The sequence below is a fragment of the Siphateles boraxobius genome, unplaced genomic scaffold, assembly GCF_051911475.1.
Source record: "Siphateles boraxobius isolate OS27281-9 unplaced genomic scaffold, OSU_SipBor_1 7, whole genome shotgun sequence".
Lineage (NCBI taxonomy): Eukaryota > Metazoa > Chordata > Actinopteri > Cypriniformes > Leuciscidae > Siphateles > Siphateles boraxobius.
Window position 1 is genome coordinate 24,964,692 of NW_027509197.1, and position 27,823 is coordinate 24,992,514.

The 27,823-nt window shown below is 41.7% G+C and overlaps 1 protein-coding gene across 3 annotated transcripts in view; it reads right to left on the minus strand.

Annotated features, from left to right (window-relative positions):
• Positions 1 to 88: 88 nt before the first annotated feature.
• Positions 89 to 27,823, minus strand: part of nalcn (sodium leak channel, non-selective) — a 134,721-nt gene continuing 106,986 nt past the window's right edge. The window contains exons 30-46 of one of the 3 annotated variants that reach the window (XM_077216053.1): positions 27,652 to 27,758; positions 20,074 to 20,194; positions 19,890 to 19,988; positions 19,710 to 19,803; positions 17,621 to 17,727; positions 17,462 to 17,536; positions 17,173 to 17,292; positions 16,641 to 16,709; positions 16,369 to 16,517; positions 16,045 to 16,138; positions 15,681 to 15,813; positions 5,879 to 5,994; positions 4,591 to 4,748; positions 4,222 to 4,372; positions 2,443 to 2,592; positions 2,231 to 2,342; positions 89 to 987 (exon numbers count right to left, since the gene is read on the minus strand). In XM_077216053.1, the coding sequence (XP_077072168.1) occupies positions 845 to 987; positions 2,231 to 2,342; positions 2,443 to 2,592; positions 4,222 to 4,372; positions 4,591 to 4,748; positions 5,879 to 5,994; positions 15,681 to 15,813; positions 16,045 to 16,138; positions 16,369 to 16,517; positions 16,641 to 16,709; positions 17,173 to 17,292; positions 17,462 to 17,536; positions 17,621 to 17,727; positions 19,710 to 19,803; positions 19,890 to 19,988; positions 20,074 to 20,194; positions 27,652 to 27,758 (1,998 nt within the window). In that variant the 3' untranslated portion in view covers positions 89 to 844. Of the gene's footprint in view, positions 988 to 2,230; positions 2,346 to 2,442; positions 2,593 to 4,221; positions 4,373 to 4,590; positions 4,749 to 5,878; positions 5,995 to 6,146; positions 6,305 to 15,680; positions 15,814 to 16,044; positions 16,139 to 16,368; positions 16,518 to 16,640; positions 16,710 to 17,172; positions 17,293 to 17,461; positions 17,537 to 17,620; positions 17,728 to 19,709; positions 19,804 to 19,889; positions 19,989 to 20,073; positions 20,195 to 27,651; positions 27,759 to 27,823 lie in introns of those variants that run through there. The other 2 variants (XM_077216052.1, XM_077216054.1) reach the window with 2 other exon arrangements.

The window sequence follows — 27,823 nt, forward strand, 5'->3', positions numbered from 1 at the left end:
ATTATTTCTTTATGAGTGCATAGTTTTTTTCATTTGTTCCTGAAAATGCAAGCAAAAATGCTTAAAATAACAACACAACCACTTCAGGTAATATCACAGTGACTTTAAATTTAAAAGCACGCAATAACTTGCTGAAATTCTCATTTTTACAAAATATATTAAGTACATTATTTCAATATATTATTTAAATTATTCTTTTAACTTACATATTACTCTTTATTATAATACTTAAACTGGAAAAGTCACAGTCACATAGACACATATAATATGATAACATTAAATGTCTTGCAACAATGTCTGCAAGTGTTTGCATTTTGTAATCCGTAAGCCCATAGACTTACAACACAAGATAATTGTGGACCTTACAAACTCCCATGTAATGAAGATGAACTATGGTGGCACAAAGACAAACACAGAGAACACTATGGCTTTGGTTAGGTGTATCACATTAAGCATGTGCATTTGCCTAACCATTACATCTAGATTATTAGCCTCTTATATTACATTACATAAACTTCCTGAGGACAGCAGCATGTTGGTCTTAACTAACTAATTTCAGCTGCTCTTTCATCATACATATTTCCCATTGACTAAAAAATAATGCTCACTGAAAATTTTCCACACAGTAGAGTGATCATTAACATGGTTTAAACCGGTATTAATGTTTTTGAATGAGCAAACGGTGGCTTGAACGGGTGCAGGTGGCACTTTAAGCGGCCTAGAAACACCTACATGAAGCCAATACAAAGGATCGCGGCTTATGCTAAGACGCGAATACAAAAGATTTAGCCGAATGATCCTTTCTTGAGAGGGAAAATCTGGAAAATTAGTCAGCAGTTTTGCTTCAAATATCAATGAGGTCATCACCGCTTTCATCACTCTCCACTGTCAGTTGACGAGTCCACCACTTTTTGACTTCAGACCCTGAGGAGGCCTCGTCACTCACAGGGTTCATCTTACACACCATGGACTTCACACTCGTGCGGCCTGCGGGGGAAACACAGGACTGTGATGTGAGTCACGGGGTAACCAGCCACACACACGTGGCAATTTGTAGAATACTTATTACATGGAATAATAAACAATAAACATGTCTTTGTTTACCAACCCCTTTCAAAGAAACATCGGAAGCAGGGCCTAAAACAAACTCTTTGCCACACCTGGTGTTGGCTGGTGATTTAAGAAAATTTACCAGAAATAAATATTTTTTACATGCCATGAAACAGATATTTTTCTTTGAATCAAATTAAAAACACAGACAGCAGCAGGAATATTAGTCTTCTGTTACTTTAAAAGCGAATGCACGGATCCAGTATACAGATACACGTTTTCTCTCTTAACTGTTTGTTCACTTAAGACATAACTGACTATGTTTACAAGGATTCTTGCCAAGATGGGCATTTTGTTTGAATATGTCTGTTCAAACGTAAGAAGACCTGAAAGAGAGCTCAATTCAGTATTCCTGTGCTGTCTGAACACACAAAACTTCTCACACAGAGAAACAAATTGAGTTCCCTTTCGTGTCTTCTTGTGCTTTCATCTGTCCCGAGTGTTGTTCACGTTTGTTCCTGTTTTCACAACATAAAAATGTTACCAGCGATTGACGCTGTTTCATAAACTCGCCAACACCAAATTTTTACTTGCATTAAAAGTGTTAATTTTAGGCCCTGATAGTAAGACATTAGATAAATTGTTTATACCAAAACAATTTGGTATAAACAAACAAATATATTTTATATGTGCTGCAATTTTCATGGTTATATATTAATATTAAACAATTTGTAATAAGTTATAATGTATATTTAAAATATAGTAATTTTAATTTTTTGATTTTTAACATTTATTTAAATTTGCTGCAATTTAAATTTTTGTATTAATGCCTCATATAAAAATCATCTATTATAATAACTTAAAATGTACATTTAAAATAGAATAATATTTCTATTTTTACATTTTAAACACTGTTTTAAGTTTGCTGCAATTTTCATTTTTACAAAATATATCAAGTACATTATTTCTATATATATTATTTAAATGAGTCTTATAACATATGCATCTTTTTTTATAATACCTAAACATCTAGAAAAGTCTGTCATATAGACGTATACTATGGTTACATTAACTGTCTTGCCATAATGTCTGCAATTGTTTTTTTTATTATTATGTTTATTTTTTATTTTTTTGTAACAATCATGTGTAATAGTAAAAGTATGTAAAGTTTGGTATAGACCTGCAGGCAGTCGCCACTGTCCCAGCTTCCTCTGGGGTCGGTCGGCGGAGTCTTGTCGGTACCCGCTGCGGTCTGACAGCGTGGGGCTCAGTAAGGTTTGCAGGCCACTGTTCTGCTGGGTCAGGACCAGGAAAATCATTTAAAATCATTTCAACAGAATGAGGACTCAACGACACACAAAATCTTTCAAGAATAGACACTAGTAAGGTTACCTCTGGCTGAGTGGGATTGTCCTGGTTATGTGCGTTGGTGTCCTCACTGGGGACGGTGGTCTCAATGCTGGGAGGGTTGAGTAGGCGGCGGAGATCCTGCTGTTGGCTCTCTCTCAGACTGAGAATGATGCTACATGACTGCTGCTGTTTCTGAAGAAGGAAGGTGATGTCAGTGTTTTCATTCAGTTCATCCTGCATGTCTAATATCAGGATCTATCGCAGTTCCAGTATGCCGATGTGGGACTAATTCTATTGCACAATGACAATAAAGGAAATTGAGCTGAATATGCATTTATATCACTGATCCTATCAGCTGATCTGTTTGAGTTTTATAGCCTTGAATCTGGCCATGTTAATATCCTACTCAAATCAGATTTCTTTTTGAGAAGAGATATCAAAGATCTTTTCAAGAAAAGTCAGTTCACTCTGTGGCTATATATACGCAATGCCTCCAGGCAGCTATTTTGGGCATGCAATTCTTACAACAGTGAGTGTTTGACATGGTAATGGATACGTTGATATGTTTGGTCTTGGCGGAATAGATCTGGAACGCTGCTTCTGCTGCTGCTGTTAGTTAAGACCAACAGCTGCAGAACAATTATGGGACTTTCTACTGCCAATACATACACGGCACGCAGCTGTAAGCATATAAGACATGCTGCTAACATACAATATAGCATACATGAATAACCCATAGCATATCTATACAGGTGGAGCTGGGGAAGGTGGAGGGTTTCTGAAAGCGTGCTGCACTGCTCCAACAAATACTGACCGAATATTTGAAGGTTGAGCTGCGAGCTCATTGGCTACTGATACAGCAGGAACCAATCAGCTGTGCTCTATAGAGAATGACGTGATTGCAACCAAATTGAGTAAAGGACTTTGTATTAATCTCAAAAATCTGCTCGACAAACTCACATTTTAAAAACATTTTAAATCTGCAACAAAATCTGTCTCAATTAATGATGTTTCTTATGCTCAAATAGTGTAAAAATATCTCAGGTTGGTCCAGCCAATGTGCATGTGCAGTTCCAAGCTCAGGACACTGATTGTTTCTAACAACATCTGCAGTGACAAGATTGGCTCTTTTATTTAGAAGACGGGACTTATTCTGCCGTATTACAAATTGCACTTTATCCAATTCAGAGCAAAATGAATGAACAGTATTGGTACATATTCAGAAAACAGAAAAGAAAAGAAAATGCAGAAAATAAAGCTGCAAAAAGTTGTCTGAGCAGGTTTTACTGATAAAGATTACATTAATGTCAAGGTGTGTTGTTAGATTTACATACATATTGCATGAATTCTCAAACTGACTGGTCCCACTGCATATCAGATTTATTTCTACATATTAAAGTGGGCCAGATTGAAATCGGCAATGTCAGATTCAATGTGAAATCAGATTTGGGCTACGTTGAGATGTAGAGTGAATGGAGTCATTGTCAAACCGCTGAACTGTTTTCAGTTAAGTCGGGTAAATGTCATGACTCTCAGGAGTGTGAGAGCCATCCCAGCAAACAAATTTAGGTTCTGGGAACGTTCTGGGAACGTTAGTTTTTGGTTCCCAGAACGTTCCTAGAACTTTCCCTTAACGTTAGGGGAACGTTCCCGGAACGTTTTCCTTACGTTATAAAAATGGAACCTAAAAATAACCTACATGGAACGTTCCTATAACGTTCTTGTTTGGTTCCCAAAAAAATAACCTCATGGGACCATTCGGGAACGTTAGGGAAACGTTCTGTGTTTGCTGGGATGGTGTTTGTGTTTGTGTGGACTCACGGCTCGTATGCGTTTCAGGCACTTCTTTAACCACATGCGGATGGTTTGTTTGGCCACCTCCTCCTCTATAGTGTATTCAAGCTGCTCTCGTGCCAACAGCTCCTCCAGCTGAAGACTCTTCCGGATATCAACCGAGCGGTATGACAACATGCTGAAACAAACACGATCAACGACTTTAAATAGACTACAGAACAAGCTTAGGGACCAATATGAACAAAATAATAGCAATTGATTGACCCTTTCACGTTTTGTTCTCTATGGGCTGGGGAAGAAGATTAGAGTTTTGATAGTAACTCTATTACTAAATAGGACATTTTGATTCATCATGATATGAAAATGTGCTCTAATAAGTACCACAGTTCTTCTAACCTCAGTACATCATGGAAGGTGACATCTCCTCCATTGTGCAGACGCTCCATCTCATAGCACATGTGTTTGAAGAGAAGCTTATCTTTGTCCAGGTCAACTTCCAGACGACCTCTCAGCAGACGGAGCAGAAACTTCACCCTGGAGGTTGGAATCACTCCCTGTATCAAAATCATCCAGATCTATTACTGACGTTGGTTTCAGAAAATTTCATATATCATCATAACAGTAAATACCTGCTCAAACATCGGAGAAAAAAAAAAAGCTATGCACTGTAAGAAAATGATCAGACTTGCTCTGTTCCTAGTGGGTTGTCTATCTTGACAGCATTTTAAGGGATCAAAGGCACGTTCCTTTTATTAAATTCTAAGGAAGAATCATATGTATCCTTAGAGTAGGCAATCCCAGAAAGCTTTGTGATAAACTATGAATGGTGAAATAGAAATAGCAATAATCGTTATAAATTAAACAGTAAAAAAAAAAAAAAAAACCTTTTGGTTTCGTCCAAAATAGTTTTGGAAGAACCAAAATCACTGATCGAAACAGTGACATTTAATAAGCACTTCTCTGATGATGCGTTTTGACTGTTTCAGTGTCAGTGTGCTACAGCAGGTAACCATGTCAGACATTTGACCATGACCAAAAAGGATGCTAGAGTTGGCTGAAATATTGAGAGGCGGGCAGCTTGTTGTCGAAGAACTTTACTATGGTTTAATTTATCACAAGACATTATTTTCGATTTTGGTTTTTGGACAAATGAAAAATCGAATTTCCGTTTCAGTTTCCCTATGCAGAGTTACAAATCAGCTTTGTGAGGTTCCATCACAGTCAGGATGATTCTGTAGCAGATCACTGGATTTTGGATCAGAGCTCATGTCTCTAATAATAGACCTAGTCCTTCCTGTGCTCAGCTGTTACAGTCTTATGGTTCCAAGTGTTTCTAGCTGATCCCAGCTTGACTCATTAAGGCCAGAAAATGACTGGTGTGCCTCATTTAACTCATATACACGAGCAGATATTACTAATCCTACGCGGGGAGGTCAAATCTGCACGCACTTCTCTCTGCTGCTCTCAATAAGGCTGTTTCCACCTAATGAAGATGACAGCTCAACACCTCTCACTATCTGTGACAGGCAGTAATAACCTCCAATTACGCTGGAGGTGAGAATGTCGATGCGTGTGATTCATTCATTTGCAGCTTCAGAGCCGGTGCGGAGAGCACACATGGGTATTAACTCAAAATCATCCCCACTGACAGCCGCTGATCACAGGCACGTCCCCTCCTCCTCACCTCCCGCTTGTCATCCACCATGTTCCAAATGATCTGGAAGTGACGCAGGTCGTTGTAGCTTAGCAACTGGTCCTCCTCGGTAGAGTAGAACAAAGAGAAATTCTCCACAATGATAGCTGAGGGGGAGATAAAGTGATTAGGGTTGGGTTAGCTTTCAGCTAGGCTCTCAGTGATTGAGTATAAGGTTGAAAATACTCTAAATAAGTGTGCAAATGCATACATGAATACTTAGCTGATGCATTGCAAGGACATGGTCCTGTTGTACACACTTTGTGTTCTTGCATTTCTGTGGTGGTAATAAACCTCAAGGGGGTGATAGAGTAAAGGCCTGGGTATACTTCATTTTACGCAATCTGCTCCGTCAGCGCGGTCACAAAATTTGGGCTGTAATGCGCTGTTGTCCGCACACCTCATCCGTGGACCCTCCTGATGACGAAAAATACATCACACGGACGGTGTGCGGACACGGATGGCCAAAGTATACTTTGGGCTTTTCGGTACCTTCAAATGCCTCTATTAAAATGTCAAGCTATTGACAGTTAATGCTAATGCCCGCTATAGCACCACTTGTGGCAATGCTGGGAATGCAACACAATGCATTTAGTGACATTTCAGAACATAAATTTGAGTCATAAAATCACTGTGCAGAGAGTGTTACGGGCCTCGCCCTAATGAAAACACTAGCTGAGACTATTATGATTTTGCTGGTTTAAGCTAGTTATTGCAGGTTTGGAGTTGGTCTAGCTAGTGGATCATAATAACCATGGAAATCTTGCTAGCTGGATTGGCCAAATTTTTATTTTAATTACACTAGCGTTCAAAAGTTTGGGGCTGGTAATATTTTAATTTTATTTTTTTGAAAAGTCTCTTCTCACAAAGGTTGCATTTATTTGATCAAATATACAGTCAAATACAGTAAAAAAAAGTAACATTGTAAAATCTTACTACCATTTAAACTGGTTAACTGTTTTATATATGAATATGCAGTTGTAATAAAAATTATTCAACCCCCATTACAAATCAGGTTTTTGGGAAAAATTTACAGACTCTCAGCTGTTTACTATGAACAAATCAAACAAAAGTAATTGAAATAGCTCTACACAACAAATGTTTCAAGTGGTTTCCCAAAATTCAATTCCTCGTGAGCAATGGCCTCCAGTTCAGTAATATACTTGGGTTTGCGTGCTGCAACCGCCTTCTTCAAATCACACCAGAGATCCAGAGAATTCAGAGAATTTGAGGTATGCTTGGGATTATTGTCCTGTTGGAAGGTCCAAGCTTCAGCTTCCTCACTGACAGCATGACACTTTCTAGGATTTCCTGATATACAAAAATTAATCAATCTTGCCTTCCACACGCTGCGGGTTTCCAGTGCCAGAGGATGCAAATCAGCCCCAGAGTATAACCGAGCCACCATCATGCTTAACCGTAGGCAGAGTGTTTTTTTCAGCATATGTGTCATTCTTCTTCCTCCAGACATACCGCTGATCCATAGAGCCGGAAAGTTCCAGTTTTGTTTCATTGCTCCAAAAAACAGAATCCCAAAACTTCTGTGGCTTATTTATATGATTTTGAGCAAAGTGGAGCTGACTTTTCTTGAGCTTTTGGGTCAGTAGTGGTGTATGTCTTGGATTTCTGGCATGGAAACCGCATGCTTTTTTGTGCAAGCTGAAACCTCAGTGCCTGTTGCCACCATGTCTTGCTGAAGGTCTTTTGCAGTCACTCAATAGTTTTTCTGAACCTGAGGTTTCTCAGAAATCTGGTAGCAGCCATCGATAGCTTCCTTATTCTGCACTGTCAAGGTAGTGTAACCAGTGTTCCCTTTCAGTCGATAACGTCAGAAATAGTCTACGTCGACTGAATGGGGATCGCGTTAGGGAGCCAGTGTTCTTCGAATACTACTGAATGAGCCAATGGAATTGGCGTGCGTGATTCACATCACACAATCCGCCCCCACGGAGGGGGTATAAATACGGAAGTGGATGCACGCACAAGTTGCCTTTCGCTTCAGGGGGCCATCGTGATTGATGTCTATGAAGAGTGCAGTTGTTTTCAACGAGCGAGTGTGTCGGTGTTCTTGCAGGAAGAACTCCCAGTGTTGATGTTTCTACAGCGTGTGTGCAGCGGTGATCAGGAGCTTCTCAGCTCTCAACTGCTGTTTTAACAGCATCAAATTTCTTTGTTTTGTTGTGTGTTGACGGCTAGTTAGAGGGCGAGAAGTGAGTGCTTCACTGTTTCAGTCTGCTGATTCAGTGTTACCGCGGTCATTCCCTGTGTGCTCCGGCACTGGTGACGGGGGTCCCATTTCCTAAAAGAGCAACATGGATGTGAGTGTGTCTTTTCCAAGATGCCATTCCATCATTGCGTTTCTGGGTGCGGTAAGGCTTTATCCCCCTCTGACGGTCACGAAAGCTGTATCACGTGTTTGGGCTTACAGCACGCTGAGGCAGCTTTTGTGGATAAGTCATGTTCCCATTGCGGGAACATGCCCATCTCGGTGTTGAGATTGAGACGTGGACGGCACCTTTCTCTGCCAGAAACCGCCTAAGTAGCTCTTCCCCCCTCACTACCCTTGACGCGGGAGCGGTGAAGGGTTATGAGGCTATCCCTCCAGTGGAGCGGTCTGTCGCGATGCAACTGTGTCCGGCGGCCGCTGCCTCCTGCAGCATCACCCCTCTAAAGCATGTAAGTTCTTGTCCACTTTTACGGGCAAGGCTTACAAAGCTTGTGGGCAAGCGCTTCCTCTCTGGATGCCATGGCGTTGCTCCAGGTCCACCAGGCACTCATGAACATGCACGAGGGTAGTCCGGACCGTGAGCTTTCGCTTCTCTTCATGCCATGGCGTTGCTCCAGGTCCACCAGGCACTCATGAACATGCACGAGGGTAGTCCGGACCGTGAGCTCATGGGTGAGCTCCGCACTGCAACTGACCTCACCCTCCGGGCCACGAAGGTTGCAGCTCACGCGATCGGTTCGGCGATGTCTACACTTCTGGTCCAGGAGTGCCATCTCTGGCTCAACCTGGCAGATATGAGAGAAGCGGAAAAGGTTCGGTTCCTGGACTCTCCCATTTCCCAGGTTGGTTTATTTGGCGATGCTGTGGAGAATTTTGCCCAACAGTTCTCTGCAGCCCAGAGGCAGGCGGAGGCTATCCGACACAACTTGCCCTGACGGGACGCTGCTGCCTTCACCTTCCCGCCGAGGACAGGTCCTCCACCTGCCCGTCGCCGAGGGCATCTGCCTGAGAAGAAGCCTCAGCTTCCGCTGGACCATCACAGCAGCCTACACCCAGGTCCCGAGGTGAAGCCCAGCCCGCTCCAGACATTACCAAGCCAGGTGGTAAGTGACAGCGTAAACGTTGAACCTGGACGGGCCCCTCAGGGATGGAGAAGTTGCTCTTGGAGTGGTCCACTCCCTACAGCCGATTGGAGGGCTGGATGGAGCTTTTTAATTATGTGTGTGCGTCTGTTTTGCCGTTGACTCCTATAAAAACGCGGTCAGCGGTACCCACATTTTCAGAAAAAGAGCACAATTTCTCTATTCCTGGGTCCCAAGAGGGCCAGTCTGACGATGTGTGACCCTGTATAGCCTTACACCCCTCAGCTCCCCCTTGGTCGCCAGCAGGCAGCTATGCGTGTTTGAGGACCCGGTCATCCGCCTTCTCATGCGCTCCCTGCCACCAGTGGAGACAGTTAAGTGTTGCACTGCACACTAACACCACACTCTCCACTTTGGCGCCCCAGCTTAGGGTCGGCTATCCCACTCAAGTCAGTGATGATCATCACACTACGTGTTGAGCAGACGTGCTCCTGAAAACTCAGTGATATTCATCACACCTAGTGTTGAGCAGGGCTCCTGTCTTGTGTGTGCATATCTTGTCCTGTTGGCGAAGGACTTGATATAGCCCTTCCCTCCAGCCGTTATGAAGACCAGTTGTTGTAAACTCATTCTTCATGCTACTAGGTGGTGGGTCGTGACCATCTTGCCCCAAGATGGTCTGCAGCATCTGACCTGAATGACATGTGCTTCAGATCTCTATCTTCCGCACCGCAGGCTATCCTGTGTGTTGCGTGTGAGGGTTGAAGTATCAGTACAGAGTCCTTCCCTTCGAGTGCTCCATAGCCAGTTGGGTCTTCAGGTCAACTGGGAGAGAGCAATCTTGCCCACGGGTTGAGTATCTCTTTTAAAGTTTTGACTTTGTTCAGCTGGTGTGTATAGAAGTGAGAAAGGGACCCAATATAAGAACTTTCAGAGGCTCCTGGGGAATATGGCAGATACAGCCGCTATGGCTTCCTCCATATGAAGTCCGCTTCAGCGCTGGTTTCATGATCGAGTCCTGAGGTGACCGTGGCAGAGCAGCACGCCCTGTGTGACAACAGTTCACACCGGCCTGCTGCCAAACCTTCACCGACTGAGGGGCCATGTATAAAGGGTGTGCTTTAACAGAGGCCTGGGCTACCTCCGACTCCACGGGTATTCGTGCCTCGAGTTGTTGCAGTTCTCCTCTCTTTGAGCCACCGCTGCTCAGCAAACTGGTACTGGTCTGAAAAGGCAGAAAATTGCGACCGTGGCGTAATCTTCCCTTGCATGTCACAACTCACCCATCACCTCCTCCTTGGAGTCAGATGCTTCTGAGGACGCTTCATTCCACTATTTTCCCGGCCTACTCAATCGTGCCGCCGACGAGCATCACGACAGTTATGGCCAGGGAGAGTAGAGACTCCATCCCCTGGTGGTCCAGCTGGGTCGGGACCACTCCGGGGCCACACAGTTACTCTGTTGCCTCTCCTGATTCGTCCCCCTGCCAGTTGCATATATTCTGTCCGAGCGGACAACCCTTGGACAGACACTGGCTCTCAGCTGCCCCCGGGGGCCTGCAGAAATGCGTTCCCCAGTGAGCCTTCTAAAAAAAGCGGCTATGCGATTCATTTTCGCTTGGCGCCTGCTCAAGTTCAGTGATTTCATCACACTCAGGTGTTGTCTTCACACTTCCTGACTTCCCCTGAACACAATTCAGGGACGGGGCACGATAGCACCCGCGTTCAGACCCCTGGAGAGATTCCAGGCCGGTCCTAAGCTGGACGCGGAGGTTCAGGTGGCTACCGCAGAGTATGTGGTAGTTACCATCACTTCTGCGAGCACCCCCTAAAAAGAGGAAGTTGTGCTTACGCCTTAATAGAAGTGGAACCTATTCGTTGAGTGAGTCTTCTCTCCGTGAGAAGATCCTGAAAGCGTTCAGTCATTTCAGTGCTCTCTTTCCTGCAAGATAGGTTGGAGTAGGCTGTTTTCCTCCACCCTCAAAATGATGTTGCCTCTTTTTTCTTGACGCACATCACATTGCAGAAGCATGTCCTGATCGTCAGGTTCCTGAGGGAGCAAGGGTTATCCTTCTGCCCCTCTTTATCCTCTTGGGCCTTATCTCTGGTGCAACTGCACTGCAGAGACCGCCCCTGAGCCACTGCAGGCAGTGAGTTAAAAATTCTGATTAAAACAGTTCTCCTGCTCGCATGATCTCTACTAGAGGGTAGGGACTTGCTCGCTTACGGTAAACGAGTTTTGCCTGGATTTTGTCCAAGGTTCCTACTTCTCCCGTAAAGGGACCAGGTGTGAGCCTGCAAGCGCTGCCCCGGAGGAGGCAGACACAGCCCTGGCTTTCTCTGTCCGTCCACTTCATTGTGGTTATACATGTACAGAACGCAAGCCTTAGAACCACAGACAAGCTCTTATCTGTTAAGGAAATCAGCAGAGAGGGAAGGCTGTTTCCAAGCGAGGTTGGGCCACTGAATAGTGGCTGCCTTCATCTTGGTGAAGATTCCGAGATGCACATCCACTTAGGTGGTGAGCTCCTCTAAATGAGTGTGTGCTCCCGCCTAGGCGGTGACAGAGTGCTTCGCTGACAGATATTCTAGAGTTGGGGGCTGGGCGACACCTATACTTGAACCGCTGCTTCCCATGGGCTTCCTTCTCATGAAGCCAGTTCACCGTGAGCCCGGTTCAAAGTGTCGGCTTGCTGCGCCATTCCCCTCCTATGGACTGGATAAATGCGCCATTTCTACTCCAGCTGAGTTCCTCTTAACCGAACCCTGTTGAGTTTCTCCACACCCTTTCGACGTCGGGCGTGGCGGAACGTCTGGTGTTAGGCCTACCACATGTAAGCAGTGTGGAACCTGTGTTAGGCTGGGTCCATATGTTGCGATCCTACAGTGATTCCATATGTGTACTCTTCCACGGTACGGCTCCCTACGGCGAGCCCGTGTCTTCCCTCGGTAGAGTCTGCTCTGCCGTCACTGTTGGCTCAGTCTCCCCCCTTCTTAGGCTGGAGCCACCCCAGTGACATTCCATATGTTGTACTGCCTGGTCTTTCGCCCAGTTCATATGTCTATTCTCCACGTTCCCCCCTTCGGGTAGGACTGGCTTCTGCAGCGTCCCTTCCTTCCATGTACAGGGAATGCTTTCCCAGAGTTCCTGTGGGAACAGCAGTCACTTCTCTGGCCTAAGTCCTGTCCTTTTCCGCCTTAAGTGTGGGGGCATCAGGAGGCTTTTGTCTAGGCACTGGAAGGTGGCAGCTTTAGTGGCGCTTTCAATGGTTGGTCCCCATTCAGTCGACGTAGACTACGTCTGACGTTATCGACTTAAAGGGAATGTCCTGGTTGCGTTTGCAGGTTGCCTGAAAGAGGGAACGGAGGACGTAGTCCCCTTGCCACTACTGCTGGACCACCGCTGACTCCGGGTTACGCTCGGCTCCTAAGCGAAAAAGTAACTAGTGCATGCATCCACTTACGTATTTATACCGGCGCCGTGGGGGCGGAGTGTGTGATGCGAATAGTACTCGAAGAACATTGGCTCCCTAACGCGATCCCCATTCAGTCGACGTAGACTACGTCCTAAGTTCCCTGTGGGTTGCATACACTACCAGGACGTTCATTTAAAGGGGTCGTTTACTGCTTTTTTTTCTTTGCATGATTTTGTTTATGGGGTGCAATATAACATGTCTAAACATGTCTAAACATGTCATGTTTTTTTAAAAAAAGCCTTATTTTTCATAAATTTCACCTTTATTGTAAGCAGCTTTCTCCTCTGTCATTTGAATGACCGGTTGACTTCCTTATTCTATGAAACCACTCCCTCAGAAACAGGCAATGGGCTCAGATTGGTTAGTTGGGCTGGTGTGTTGTAATTGGCTAAACTGCGTAGTGCACTTTACTTCATTACCTTTACAGGCGAAAGCTGCATGTGCTCCGGTCAAATGTAAATAGGCTAATGGTGTCAATAGCCTACTGCCGTATCAGTTTGAGCCAGAATCAGACCCAAAAAGAGGCAATGAAGAGAGTCAAGCAGAACCTCCCCACGGCTCTTACAAAACGTTTCTGAATGGTACATTTTATTATTATTATTCTATTCTATTCTGTATTATTATATAAGAATTTCGATACGCTGTTACTTGAAAATGCTACTGCTGCTTATAGCTTTTGAGATACGGTTTTCTCCTGATTAAACATATAACTGAATAAATGACAGAGTAATACCGTTTTTTAAAGTTATTGTTTTATCGAAATAATGAACAACCGTTTACCTATTGAAAAAACTTAGTTTACTTAGTGTATCGTTTTCTTTAGGTACACGTTTGTCTTACACACACAAAATAGCATCGAACTAATTGGCTACTATAAACAAACAGCGTTGGCATTGGTTTACGTTCTTGATCAAATCGAAAAATTACGTCATAAAGTATATATGGAAAATACATTTACAAAATAAGTATCTCAGTGGCTACTAAAGCCAGCGCTGGCATTTGTTTACGTCCCTGATAAAACTAAAACATTACGTCTGAAATTATACATGCAAATACATTTAAAATTATTAATTCTTACTTACAGGTTGTGGCCAAACAACTGCTGGCTCTGGTTTTAAAGTTGGAACTGCTTCATGTTTTAGTAACAGTTGAATCCGGCATTGAATTCGTGGAGATTCTGGAAGCTGTCTTCCGTAAAATGCGCAGCACAGAGAGCTAAATTACGATTGTAATTTTCAGGCACATAATCAAACATAAATTGTAGCCATTGTTGACGAACTACAGCGTCCATAGGAAGCCCGAACACAGAAGACCTGACAGCTGGGTGAATATAACACACTTTCAACGGCATGGCTACTGCTCTCCACTATAACTCTTCCTCTTCGACAAAGCAGCAGAAATATGGCCATGCCCCCCTTTTTACATATTCCGGAGGGAGGGTTGGTTATGGGTTAGTTACGTATAAAACCCGGGAGTATCTCGTTGTAGTCCCATTCGAGTCGTTTTTGTAGGCATTAAACTTCCTCATTTTTAAAAGACGATATCTCTGCTTACATTGAACTTTCAGTGCAGCAACTTTGCAGATACTGTTCATGCACCATCAGCAACATTACACACTATTTAAAATGAAAAAAGGGAAAATCGCATTTAACCACCCCTTTAACTTTGAACTGGCAAACTATGCTTTCCAATGGTGTCTCTAGGAATATTTAGTGCTTTTTCTATCTTTTGTATCCTGTTCCTTGTTGGTGATGGGCGATGATATCTTCTCTTATCTTTTTGGACCATTCTTTTGACTTAGCCATATTTCTATCATTTGGTCAAATGTGACACTCAAAAAACCTAGCCAGTTCAGGTTTTTTATGTGTTCTAGTTCAAGCACGCCTGGTGCAACTAATTAATCCCTTGTTTGCTTGCATCAGGTGTGCTTGAGACAACACCCGTTTTGCAGATTTGTGCTGTTGTGAGGGACTCTTTTCAGAGGGCTGAATCATTTTGAGACTGTAGAAGTCATTAAAAGTTGCATTTTCAGTTGAATTTGTGGAAACCACTTGAAATATTTGTTGTGCTTGAGCTGATTTGCAATGGGGGTTGAATACTTTTGATTAAAATATATTTTAAAATGTAATTTATTCCTGTAATTTTCAGCATCATTACTACAGTCTTCAGTGTCCCATGATCCTTCAGAAATCATTCTAATATACTGACTTGGTGTTAAAGAAAAATATATTAGTATTATCATAATGGTTGTGCTGCTTAATATTTTGAAAACTGTGATAATTTTTTTTCAGGATTCTTTGATGACTAGAAAGTTCAAAAGAACAACATTTATTTGATATAGAAAGCTTTTGTAACATAAAAGTATTATCTGTAATTTTTTAATTTAATCACTCCTTGCTAAATAAAAGTATTACTCTTTCAAAAATCATACTGACCCCAAACTTTTAAATAGTAGTGTAAATCTATACACATTTTTAAAAAATTGTCACCTCACAATTTCACCTCAAGTTCCATTCATTTGTATCAATTATTTTTTTTATCAATTTTTGCAATTCTGTATCTTGTTTGCAACATCACTGCAAACCGGAAGACATATTCAATAAAATTTTGACTGTTGCACAAGCCAGCTTGCAATTTAAGCAGCCTGATGTGAAAACCAGCTCCAAACAACATATGCTGGTGACCAGAAAGTGTGCACATCTGTATAGTCCATAAACTAAGGGCAATAGAGAGAGAGAATAAACTGGCTTTGACCCAAAGTGATTCAAAGCCTCATTCATATTCAGTAGTGACCAGTGCTGAGCTACGAAAATATTTCAGAGGGATAAACCTCTCTGTTCTGGGAAAAAAGGGATAATAAACATGGAAGGACGTCAGGAAGAATAATGAGCAGCGATATTGTATTTTATGAGCTAGTTTAGCTAGCGTCTAAAGCGGGAGGAAATTAGATGGGACCCTGGGAGATGGAACAGGATATTGTGCCTGCAGTCAGGGGAAAGAGGTGCTTACCTACAAGGAGGTTGAGCATAATGTAAGCAATGATGACATAGAAAGAGCAAAAGTAAATGAGGGCGCCAGCATAGTTTCCACAGTCGGTCTCCCAGTAACGATGTCTGTCCGGGGTGCAGAATGGCGCCTGCACCTGGGGAACAAGGTAGACAAACAAACATAATCAACACATGGGGCTCGCAGCTGATGTGTTTTGATTTAAATAAATCATTCAGAAGTATGTTGAATGAAACAAGATGCTGTTCAGTTATATTTGCAATTCTATTTGATACATTTAAATGATTTGTTTACTGTTTTTTTTAATGATTTTCACAGAATAGACACATGCTTGTGGGCAAAATGGAGCTGCCATCCAATCTCTTACCATGCAGTCATGCATGATCTTATTCCAGTCTTCACCTGTGACTATTCGAAACAGTACAGTGATGGCTTTCCCCGCGGTGGAGAAGTTTGCGTGCCTGTTGGTGAGAGAGGAAAAATTAACAGCTCACGCTGAGTCACTTTCTTTCATGCTGTCAGCTTCACCTGAAAACTGATTCTCCCAAATACATGTAGGGCCTACAAGCTAAACTTTTAGACAACACCAATTATATCAGCGCTGTGAGTAGTAGTAAGTGTGTTACAAATCTTGCCTCTGGTACGCTGACACAGTCAAATCATTGCCTCCGTGTGTCATAAGACAGCTCACCTGTTAATGTTCTCGCCGTATTTGACAGTGCCAAAAAGGACAACGCCAGCGAAAGCGTAGCACAGCAACAGCAAGAACATGCCCACGATAATAAAGAAACTCTTGTACATGCTGACGACCACAGTTAGCAAAAGCATCTTTAACGTCACCTGTAAATACAAAACAGCTCAGTGGGGGAGGAAATGCACTGTAGAGTTTGAAGTGGACAAGGAAAAATTATTTTCATGTTATATTGAATATTTTTACAAGCATAATCATTTATGCATACTCACATGCTTCCCACATATGGTGAAAAACCTGAATACTATAACACATGTGCCCATCATGTATGTGTAAGCATTCTAAAGAAAGAGAAATTCAAGTCATTTCTTTGTAATACAAGGTACATTTAAAGTCAACACAAGTTGAGTCAAAGTGAGTGCTGTACTGTATATCACAAAACAAAACCATGAATGTTACATTTAAATCATAATAATTGTAGCTTTTGTGAATCTGAATTGAAACAACAGATCAGACCATTGGTTTTCTACTGTTTGAAAAGCAGTGCATTTTCGGTCTGACACGTATGATAGGCCTCAAATTTAAATTAATTTGGTATTGGAGTTTACTAGAAACTATTATATATTTAAGCTTTTGTATAACAATTGAAGATGTACAAACATTTAAAAAAGTAGGAAAGATTGTTTCCTTTAGTTTAAGACATGTAATTCATTGTGCAAGAAATTAAAAAAGAAAAAGGAACTCAAATCATTAAGGTAAAAGGTACAAATAAAATCCCATTTATGAAAATGCATGACATTTTACCAGTAAAGCAAAGTGCAAAATGATCCATATGACTCCCAGAGATGTGACGAGTAGGTCATATCTGTTTCTCCTGCTCTGCCAGTATCCGGCTGGTGACATAGCTATCAGCTTCATAGTAACCTGCAGCAGAGGAATTCATCATGTCATGACCGTAAAATACTTCCAAAAGACCTCATGAACTGCAAAGCCTCTGGTGAATTTTTAAACTTTTTTTTGTGGCTGTAAAAAAAGAAGAAGAACTCATGAAAGACCAGGAAACAGAATTTAAAATGCACTGTAACATATTTACCTCCAGAACAAAAATGAAAGTGAAAACCACAGACATTGTGGCCAAGGGAAAAGTAACCGGGTCAAGTACATCCCACTGTAACACATACACACTAATTAATTTGTTATGTTAGTGCTAAGATACAACAAAAATGTGTTCTGTTGCTGTAACCCTCCTCACCTTAACAGACAGAAGGACAGACTGTGCCAACACCAGCACTGCGATACCTCGCTTGAAAAAAGGATGCTGGGTGATGTCATACATTTTTGCACGGAATCCACCGTTTTCTGCAAATGCAAGAGAATGAATTTCAGTTTTGAAAGAACAGAAAATTAGGGCTTTTCAGCATGAACCGGTACTCTGGTTATAAAACAAAGACCTGGTCAAAATTCCCTGACCTTCAGAATAATTTCTGTGCTCTCTTTTATCATCAATTAAAGGACTCACTTGAGAGAAAATCGTCTCAACTCTTCATTCACTGCACTTGGTAAGAGCTTTACCCTTGGCCTTACTTTTACAGATCCGCCACATCATCGTTTTGCTGTCTTATAGCTGGTCACAAAGTCTGAGTGTCATTCATCATGCACTGTAATCACAAGTTCATTTCAACAGCCACAGAATGCAGACAGATTATCTGAAGCTGGTTTCAACAGAGTTGGAATTAATGTGTTACTCTGCCGAGTGCTGACTAAGGTATTGATTTTTCTGTTATTTCAGTGTGCAGACTACCTGGCAGGAAGCACAAAGGAAGCTCCGTCTAATGCCATCTACAGCTCTCTATATCTATCCCTTATTATAGTTCTTATACGACATGCACTGAAAATTATGGCAGTAGTATTATTTTAGTATTATTTACATACTGTTATAACATTTATCACGATATAAGGTCTTTGAAACCCATACATGTTTAGGGCAGAAAAATAAAGAAGAACCACCTTCGATGCTTGGACCCCTAAATATTATTATTATTATTAGTAGTAGTAATAGTAAGGATGTTTGCTTTTTGAGACTGCTAAGACAAGCTGAATATGTGGATGTTAATTATGCTTGATAGTGGTAGAAAAAGTAAAAAGAAAGTAAGTAAACAGCGGTTCACAGTTGATCATGGTTTTAGTGAAATTTAATTTAAGTAGGAAGGTTGAGTAACTTGCAGTGTGGCTTATAAAAATGCATTTTGTTTTGTTTGAACAAAAATAGATTTCAGTTATCAGTATTGGAGGAAAAGCATGCTGCCTCCATGCTGATAGTGAAAAGCCATTGGTTCAGCCCATTGTTTACAAAGGCGGCATAGATGAACAATTCTTTTGTAATTTACAAAGAACTGCCGCATGTTTTTCTATTGGTTAAAATGATAATTGAACAAGTCAGACGTACTTAATGAATAGAAAAGAAAAGTACTGAAAATCTGTCCATTAAAGCCTTTGGAGTTTGGTTAAAAACATATCAATCAAACATGTCAGTAGATTGGAGCATTTTTTGTGTCTAATTGACACATAAAATATGCCTGGATAATTGCCTACTATGATAATTGTGTTTATTCTTTCCTGCTGTTATGAAACATGTCTTTGAAGTGTCTGTTTCCAGGCGAGCCAACGGCAGTCAAACATAAAAACATAACGAGCTACCACCGTCACTGCAGAGCCTGCGACTGCCAAATCAATCAGTCAGTCAATCTACAGGAAACAGGGAGAATCGCTCTTCTCTCTTTGGCTCTAAGGTGCCCACAGAGCCCAAAGTCATTCATACTACAGGCAGCTATAACTTCTGACTTAGAAGTGGAGTGGTTATTAACAAGTGTGTGATTGCCTTGGGGGTGTACCCACCGCTGAAAGCTTAAATTTAGTTTGTTCTCTACTACGGCAGGAGAGAGCTGATTAAATGCTTCAGGAAATACATGCAAAGCGGGGATGGCTCATTAGCGGGAGAAGGGAAGATGAAGGGAGGGGAAAAAAGGGAAAGAAAGAGATGATAGACTGAGAGGTTGCTGCTGAATAATACACTCGCTGCTCTGGTGACATTTATCTACGCACCACCGAAATGTCTCTTTGTGGCTGTCTGACCATTTCTGGAAGATTCAATGATACCTCAACAAAATATCAAACAGTGTGATGTAGTTTATACTTGAATGGAATTAAAATATATTATTATTCTTGCTACTTACATATCTCTGTTGCTCAAACACATGATGGCGTCCAAAAGGCAACAGAGCAATATTATGGTGGTGCACAAATAGACATTTTAATTGTGGAGACCTCCAGTGAGCACTTACCTGGGCGAGGGGGGAGGTGGAGTGGCTGAGCAATCTTCAGACGACTTTTCAAATCTTCCCATCTCCTCTGATCCACAGTCAAAAGAGCAGTGCCCTAAACAAACAGATTTAACACATCTGATCAGGGAACAGCCAACAAACATAGCTACTAATCAACTAACAGTAAGAAAACTGCCCAACCTTATTTTCATTAAAGTTGGCTATGACAACACCAACAAAAAGGGTGAGCCCAATCATACAGCCCAGGAACACAAAGACGTGGATATAGATGCCATGAATCTGAGACAATCAAAGGTCCTGTTCAGTCCAGTCCAGATTAATCAGTTTAGTAGTATAGAGGTCACTGTTAAAAAAAGTAACTTACCGGTCCCACTCTGTGTATGATGACGTCTCTCACCTCCACCCAACCCTTCAGTGACAGCACCTCAAACAGAGCCAGCATGGCATTGCCCACATTATCGAAATTGAAGTTTCGAGGGTTTGCCCTAAAAGCAGCAGGTCAAAATTTTATTTGGGTGAAAGATGAAACAGACATTTATTTATTATATTCCCGGTAAAGCAATAACATGTGACTAAGCAATGTGTTCAAAAGGCATTTTTATAATGTGTCTCTTACAAACAATGTTTTTTTGCCAACTGTTCATCTGAGTTGGTTAAGGTCAAGAAACAGTGATTAAATGTACCAAAATGTTATGGTATCTGTCTACATGTCTCTGTCTGTGTCTGTGTGTGTGAGAGAGAGGACATGCTGCTCTACAGGCTGAACACAAACACAATACCTAGTGAAACAAATGCATTTTATCTCTCTCTCTCTCTCTCTCTCTCTCTCTCTCTCTCTCTCCCTCTCTCTCTCACACGAGTGGGTTGTTACGTGAGATTGAATGTGTGAGAGCGCCTGTGCCTTTTTTCTGGCTTTTATGTTTCCCCCTTCCTGTTAGCTAGTGGACTGTAAAGTAAGGAAAGTAAGTAAAGTGAAAACCAGCCATGTGGTGTGGTTTGCTGGTATGTACAGCAAACAGTACAGGTACAGGAAGGGGGAAACAGTACAGGAAACACCACCATTATTGCTCCAGAATGGGTGCAGGTGTGTACCTGAACCTGGTGTAAATGTTGAAAATGTGCTTTTGGTAGTAGAACAAATAGGATTTGATAAAATCGTCTCTGCGTCACATATGAATAAAGGGGTAGTGGTCTTTCTGAAGTGAAGTGCTGGTTATTGAGTTAACTGTGAATGGAATTCAGGTGAAGAAAACATTTATTTCTGTGACCCCGTTGTCGGAAATAATTACGAATTAACTTTAACTAATTTTGGAAGGCCGTGAGCCCGATGAGATCAGTTCCTTTATGTAAAAACAGTATGTTGAATCATGTTTTGTCCTTTAGAATACAGGTGTATATGTTTTTGACCACACCAGAAAAATAATTTGAAATCTCTTTCCGTGTTAATCACGGTAAGAGTTTTTATATGGTCTATGCTCAATAACCTAGGGTACTTTTATTGCAGAGTTTTGGGACACAAACACCTTTCTTGACCACATAAACACTAAATTAATGATCAGCTCCTGTCGCCATCAGAACCAAACAATCGAAAGTATCTTCTCAATGCACGGATGAGGGCTCAAGTGATGATGAGAGATAGTTTGGATGTGGCAAGGATAGATATTAATGACTTGTATACTGTTGATCAAATTAATAGATTTCTGGATGAGACAAAAGGAAAAGTGGGAGTTGAAGTGTTTTAATTGAATTTTTTTCTGAGGTGTGAGTGAAAATCTAGGTAAACAACCGTATACTTGGGTGTAATTTAGCAATATAGTCTCTGCTGCACGTTTAGATTGTTTTTATGTATCAGATAATATGAAAAATATAATTTTGCATGGTACAATTTTTCTGATTACAAGTTAATTACAGTTGACTGCAGTTTGTAAAAGTGAGCTTATAAGAGCTGCTATTGCCGTTTCAATGTGAAACTCTTGAATGATAAAAGTTGTGACATTTTTCAAAACTTTTGGGTAACTTGGAAAAAAGAAAAAGAAAGGTTCGAGAACATTATCCAGTGGTGGGAGATTGGGAAGATACATATTAAAGGGTTCTGTCAACAATATGTTTCTCATTCCACAATGTGTATGGAAATGACATAAGAGTGGATTGTAAAGAGTTAGAGTGGCTGCTTCCCCTGTTGGCATATGGGGGAAGGGTCCTAATTTGTAATAACCTGGTGGCATAAGATTACCATACTTGAACCTCCTAAAGATATTGTCCAAAAAATTTAAAAATCCTTAATAGGCCTTTTAGGTCTGGACAATATTGGTGAAAGCACCAGAATTGTTTTTGCCCAGGCAAGAAGGAGGTCAATGTTTGTGGACATAAAGTCAAGGATAAAAGCCTTTAGACTTCAGACAGCCCAGCGACTACTGTATGGTGACAAAATGTGTTGGTTCGAAATAGCCTGTGCACTTCTGAGAAGTGCAGGCAGCATGGCACTAGATCTTCACCTATTTCACATGGACATTGAGAATCTTAATCTAACAGAATTGACAACTTTCTATAGATCAATATTGAATGCATGGGAATTGTTCAAATTTTTAAAGAGAACTAATGGCACTTTTCCACTGCATGGTACGGCTCAGTACGGTTCGGCTTGGCGCAGCACGGTTCGGCTCGCTTCGCTTTTCCACTGCGTAGTACGACTCGGCTCGGCGTGGCGCGACTTGGTTCGCTTTAGCTCGGTTGCTTTTCCACTGCAGCTAGTACCGCTTCAAAGTGGGTGGGATTATGACTGATCGTTATAGTTTATCCGCTCCTCGTCAACCAACGAGAGGAAAGTCTGCACTTCTCATCCACTGACCATGATTCAGCCATTTCTTTTTTCGAAGTTTTTTTTCTTCAAGCAAGTAGTTTTAAAACAGGTGCTACAGCGGTGGCTGTTACTGGCTATTTAAATCTAGCGGGTTTGATGTCTCACAAATACAATGATGCTGGTAGTGACGATTCTTTCTGTCTGACCAATCAGTGATCTGCAGTGTTTTCACGTCACATTTTAGTATCGGTACGGTACGCTTGGAACGCTTGGTACGCTTGGAACCTCAACAGAGGTGGTACCATTTAAAGCGAGCCAAAGCGAGCCATACCATACCATGCAGCGCAACAAGTGAGCCGTACCGAGCCGAGCCGTACTGCACCATGCAGTGGAAAAGCGCCAAAGCGGGCCGTAACGAATAGTGCCGTACCGTACCATGCAGTGGAAAAGCGCCATGTGGTGTTCAAGGCTTGTGACTGAGAGAATAGCCTCTCTTGTGCAATCCTGCAATAGATGTGGACCTTTTACCATCTATAAAGCTTGTGGAATGCAGGCATAACCAAAGTTGGAAATGTAATAATTGGATGGTTGTCAGCAGAAAACTTAGCTTTAAAGACCAATATAAAGACAGTCCGATTGGGGCAAAAGCTATTGAACAAAGTTAAACATTTTTTTCTACAGAATTATATTTTTTTCTCCTTAAAGTCTTTTTTAAGAAGAGCATACAGTATCTCTCCTTCTCCAGAGTTTAAAATTCCAGCTGCAGTTAGGACATGGCAGGAAGTAAAAGGAAGTCTTCTTACCTTTAAAGCACCTCAGCTAGAACTGTTCAGTGACACCAGTAAGAAAACGGTGTGTAAATATGTGTTACATCTTTAATCTCTTGAAAACCTTAAAGATTTAAAATGGCATAAAGTGCTTGGTTCAGATGCTTTCCCGAAAGGAAGCTGGAGGACCTTGTATAAGCCCCCATTGAAAAAAAGAACTGGTGATTCTACAGTGGTGGGTTGTGCATTGTATTGTAGATACAAACAGATACAGAGAACCCACCAGTAAACCAGGAGTGCCCTTTTTGTAGACAAGAAGAAATTTTTTTTCATTTATTTTTAAATTGTGAAAGATTGATCCCACTTGTTAAGACACCAGCTGGTCCTGGAGTGCCCATTATATCCACCAGAGGGCACTCCTTCCATCTCCTTTATCCCACCATGAACTACATTTCCCATAACCCATTGCCTGGACTAATCATGTTCCGATCACTTCCACCTGTGTGTTGTTATCTCTGTTACCCCTGCCTATGGGGGTAACAGAGATAAGCCCGGCCTAAGCCCTGTGTATTCACTCATTCTTTGCAAAGACTTGTATGTGTTACACTGCATTTCTGAGCACTTTTTTTTATAAGCCCTGCCTAAGCCCTGTGTATTCACTCATTCTTTGCAAAGACTTGTATGCTTTACACTGCATTTCTGAGCACTATTTTATTTTTTTGGTTTTCTGCGTCATAATTTTGATCTTTTGCCAGTCTCCCTGGATTTCTCTTTTTGTCTGCGTCTTGGACTTAGTTATTATCTGGATTGTTTGCCCAGCGGTTTTGAGCCTATGCATGTTATATGGATAACCCTCAATAAATCTCTGTTTGGATCTCTGACCCAAGTCTCAGAGTGCTATGTAATGAAAGATTTCGCCATATACAGATCCAGCAGCTGACTGAAATCCAGACCACAAGATGGATCCAGCAATCACCCTAGTCTGCCTTTGCCAAGGAACTTGCTCACTTGAGGACCACATTAAGGACTTTCTGGACATTGCTAATTCCAAAGATCTCCTAGACTTAGCTCTCATTGATTTCTTCTGCTTTAGACTCAACAACCCATTACAATCCACGGTGATCCATGATGGTCCTCCAGGACTGCTGGATGAGTTACTGGACTAAGCATTCCCATTAAGCGGTTCTCCCTTCACTGTGGGACAGGTAGAGGAAAAAGCTTCCCCAAAAAATGTTTTTGATGTTGGTGCGAGCAGCTGGCATCTCAGTGGTCCTGACATCGTCTTCGAGTCCGGTGGTATCGAGTCTGAGGGTCTCAGAGGTTCTCCCACATTTGATTGCACTCCCAGTTATGGCAATGGTCATTCTATGTGTCTGGGACGCATCTTCAGTTTCTCCTGAGGCGGCGGCACCTGACAGAGTATATCTGAGGTGGCAGCTACTGTTTTTGAACTCTCGGTATGTCCTGCTATGGTCAAGGAGACCACTGCTGAACTCTCCAGTTACGACCACAGTGGTTGCCTGTGAACTCCCTGTCTGCCTAGAAATGACCATTGAGGTCATACCTGAACTCCCTGTCTGTCCTGTCACGGCCACAGAGGTCACCTATGAACTCTCAGTCTGTCATGACCACAAAGGTCAATCTGGAATAACCTGCCTACCCTGATAGGGCCACGGAGACCATTTACTGAACTTCCTGCTTGTTTTGACACGGCCCCAGAAGACAACCCTAACCTCTGTGTTCTTTGCCCCAGACCTGTCTGCTCTGCTGTGGTGGTCTTCTGCTCTGTCGTGGGGATCTTCAGATGGGCTGTGTCACCACCACTAGCTGGAGTGCTCATGATCTCCACCAGAGGGCACTCCTTTAGTCACATTTATCTCACCATGAACTAAATTTCCCATTGCCTGGACTAATCATGTACTGATTACATCCACCTGATTACTTGCTTGTCATAGACTGGGACAAGTGTTTACAGTTGTTTTTATTAGAGTGATATTTAGGACTATATATATATAAGAAATATAAACATTTGAGATATACAGAAAAGTTTAAATTCAAATGGGCTTTTAATAATTGTATTTGTGAGGTTACTTATGGTGGTCTTTTAAATTTGTATGTTTAAATTGTAGTGTTTTTTTCTCATTTTAAAGACTTTGTGAGATCTGTGTTTTTGTTTAAGAACAATGTTGTGTTTCTGTTCATGATTCTGTAGATTATATGTTGTAAATAAAGAACTTAAAAGTCAAAGTCTCTCTCTCTCAGAGAAACTTTGACCATTCTAGAAGTGCTATGGACCCATTTGTGTGTTTTGGTGGTTTTCATTATTTAATGTCTTACAAATAATTTGCCATTGTGTTGCCACAAATCTCTAGAGCAATAATAGACTCATTGGTGTGTGGGTGTATGATTGTGTGTTGTTAGTGTTTATCCCTGAGGGAAAGATATATCAGCCCCCTGCTCTGCCCCCACAACAAACCGTACAACTGTACTGCAACACTGACTGTTGCTTATGGGGAAAATGCATATAAATTTTCCGCATCCGTGCATACTTTTTAAATGTTCTAATTTCATTAGTCAGGTTGATATAAAAAATACCATTTTATTTTGCTTTAATTGGATGCAAAATTGAAAAGTTTCTAAAGATAATTTGAATTGCGCCCATACAAAAGTCACTGGTAGCCAGGGGCCGTATTCACAACACATTTTAAGGCTAAAAGTAGCTCCTAACTGGCGAATTTAGGAGCAACTCCTAAAAATAATGGGCGTGTCACTCGTAACTTTAGGACTCCTAATTTTTTTGACTAAGAGTAATTCACGAAGCATTTTAGCCCTAAAAGTAGCACCTAAGTCTGGGACAGCTTAAAAGAAGTCGAGAGGACTCCTAACTCACTAAGACCTATTCACAAACCGCTTTTTGTGGCATTTCACGTTGCGATGTTTTGAAATGCGTATGCGGCGGCTACAGGAGCTTCCAATCACGAGGGAACAATTTTGCATTGTAGGCATAACTAGGGATGCAACAACGCCACCAACAACAACCAAAACTACTCACTGCATGTAAACTAATTGTAACATTTCATTGTGAATCAAATTAAAATGTTCTTCTCTTTGCAAACGTAGGCAGAGGCATAGTGACAGATTAATTCAATAATGTTGCAAAGATATTGCATCAATCCATATGTTTCATTAGGCTACTAGGCTATTTGTTTTTCCTTACTCTTTATTCATTTAGGCTATTTATTCAGTTATTCATCATCTTCCGTCCTTCGCACTACTTGTGTAGCGCACGCATTCTCAGACCTGTCACCTGTCACTCATCATCATAGGGGAGGTGTTTGGAATCATTCCCGCGTTACAATCATCAGCCAATCAAGGTGGTCACTTCAGTCAAGCTCGTGCATGAGTAATGACGTCATCCATAGCAACGAAGACTCACTCTTAGTTTAGGAGTTGTCATTTTTCTTTACTAAGAGTAGGTCTGAAAGGCGTTGTGAATAACTTTTAAGAGAAAACTCCTAGCTAAAATATTTTAGTGCGATTTAGGAGCACTCCTAGTGGTAAGATAAAATTCTTTGTGAATACGGCCCCAGAGTATTCTTATGTGGTTATTTTGTTCTGAGGAGTTGCTAAAGTGTTCTGAGTGGTTGTCAGGGCATTGCTGTGCAGTTGCTAAGGTGTTCTATGTTGTTTCTAAAGTATGTAGCTTTGTTGCTGTGGAGTGACTATTTTCTTCTGACGAGTTGTTAGATTATTCTGAGTGGTTGGCAGGGTGTAACAATGTGTTTGCTATTTTTTTCTGAGGAGTTTAAAGAGTGTAAGTGGTTGTATACTGGCCCTTACTAGACTTGATGATATTCTGGTCCCTAAATATGACTCAGATCCCTTATTCAATGTACGTCTATTGGTTTGTATGCCTGTTTTATCATTGGACAGACAAAATAAATAAAAAAACTGCTTAGAAAATAACACATCTCAACAAGTCACAGTTTGAGGTATCATTAATGCTCATATACAGGATGAAGTAATCTTAAAGTCCCCCTGTATACACACACACACACACACACACACACACACACACACACACACACACACACACACACACACACACATACATATATATGAGAGAGAGAGAGGAGAGAGAGAGAGAGAGAGAGAGAGAGAGAGAGAGGAGAGAGAGTACACACACACACACATATATATATGAGAGAGAGAGAGAGAGAGAGAGAGAGAGAGAGAGAGAGAGAGAGAGAGAGAGAGAGAGAGAGAGAGAGAGAGAGAGAGAGAGAGAGAGAGAGAGAGAGAGAGAGAGAGAGAGAGAGAGAGAGAGAGAGAGAGAGAGAGAGAGAGAGAGAGCATTCTTTGTTCTGTTTCATACCAAACTCTTGGCACCCAGAATCCTGGTTTCTTCTCCCCTGGCCCGAGCTTTAAATTCAGGTTTTTTGAAATGCTCACATTGATTCTAAAGATGCCACGGCAGTCTTCCTGAAAAAGTCCACAAAGCACAACATTTTAGTGAAGTTCGGAAGAGCCTCCACTCTGAACACAAT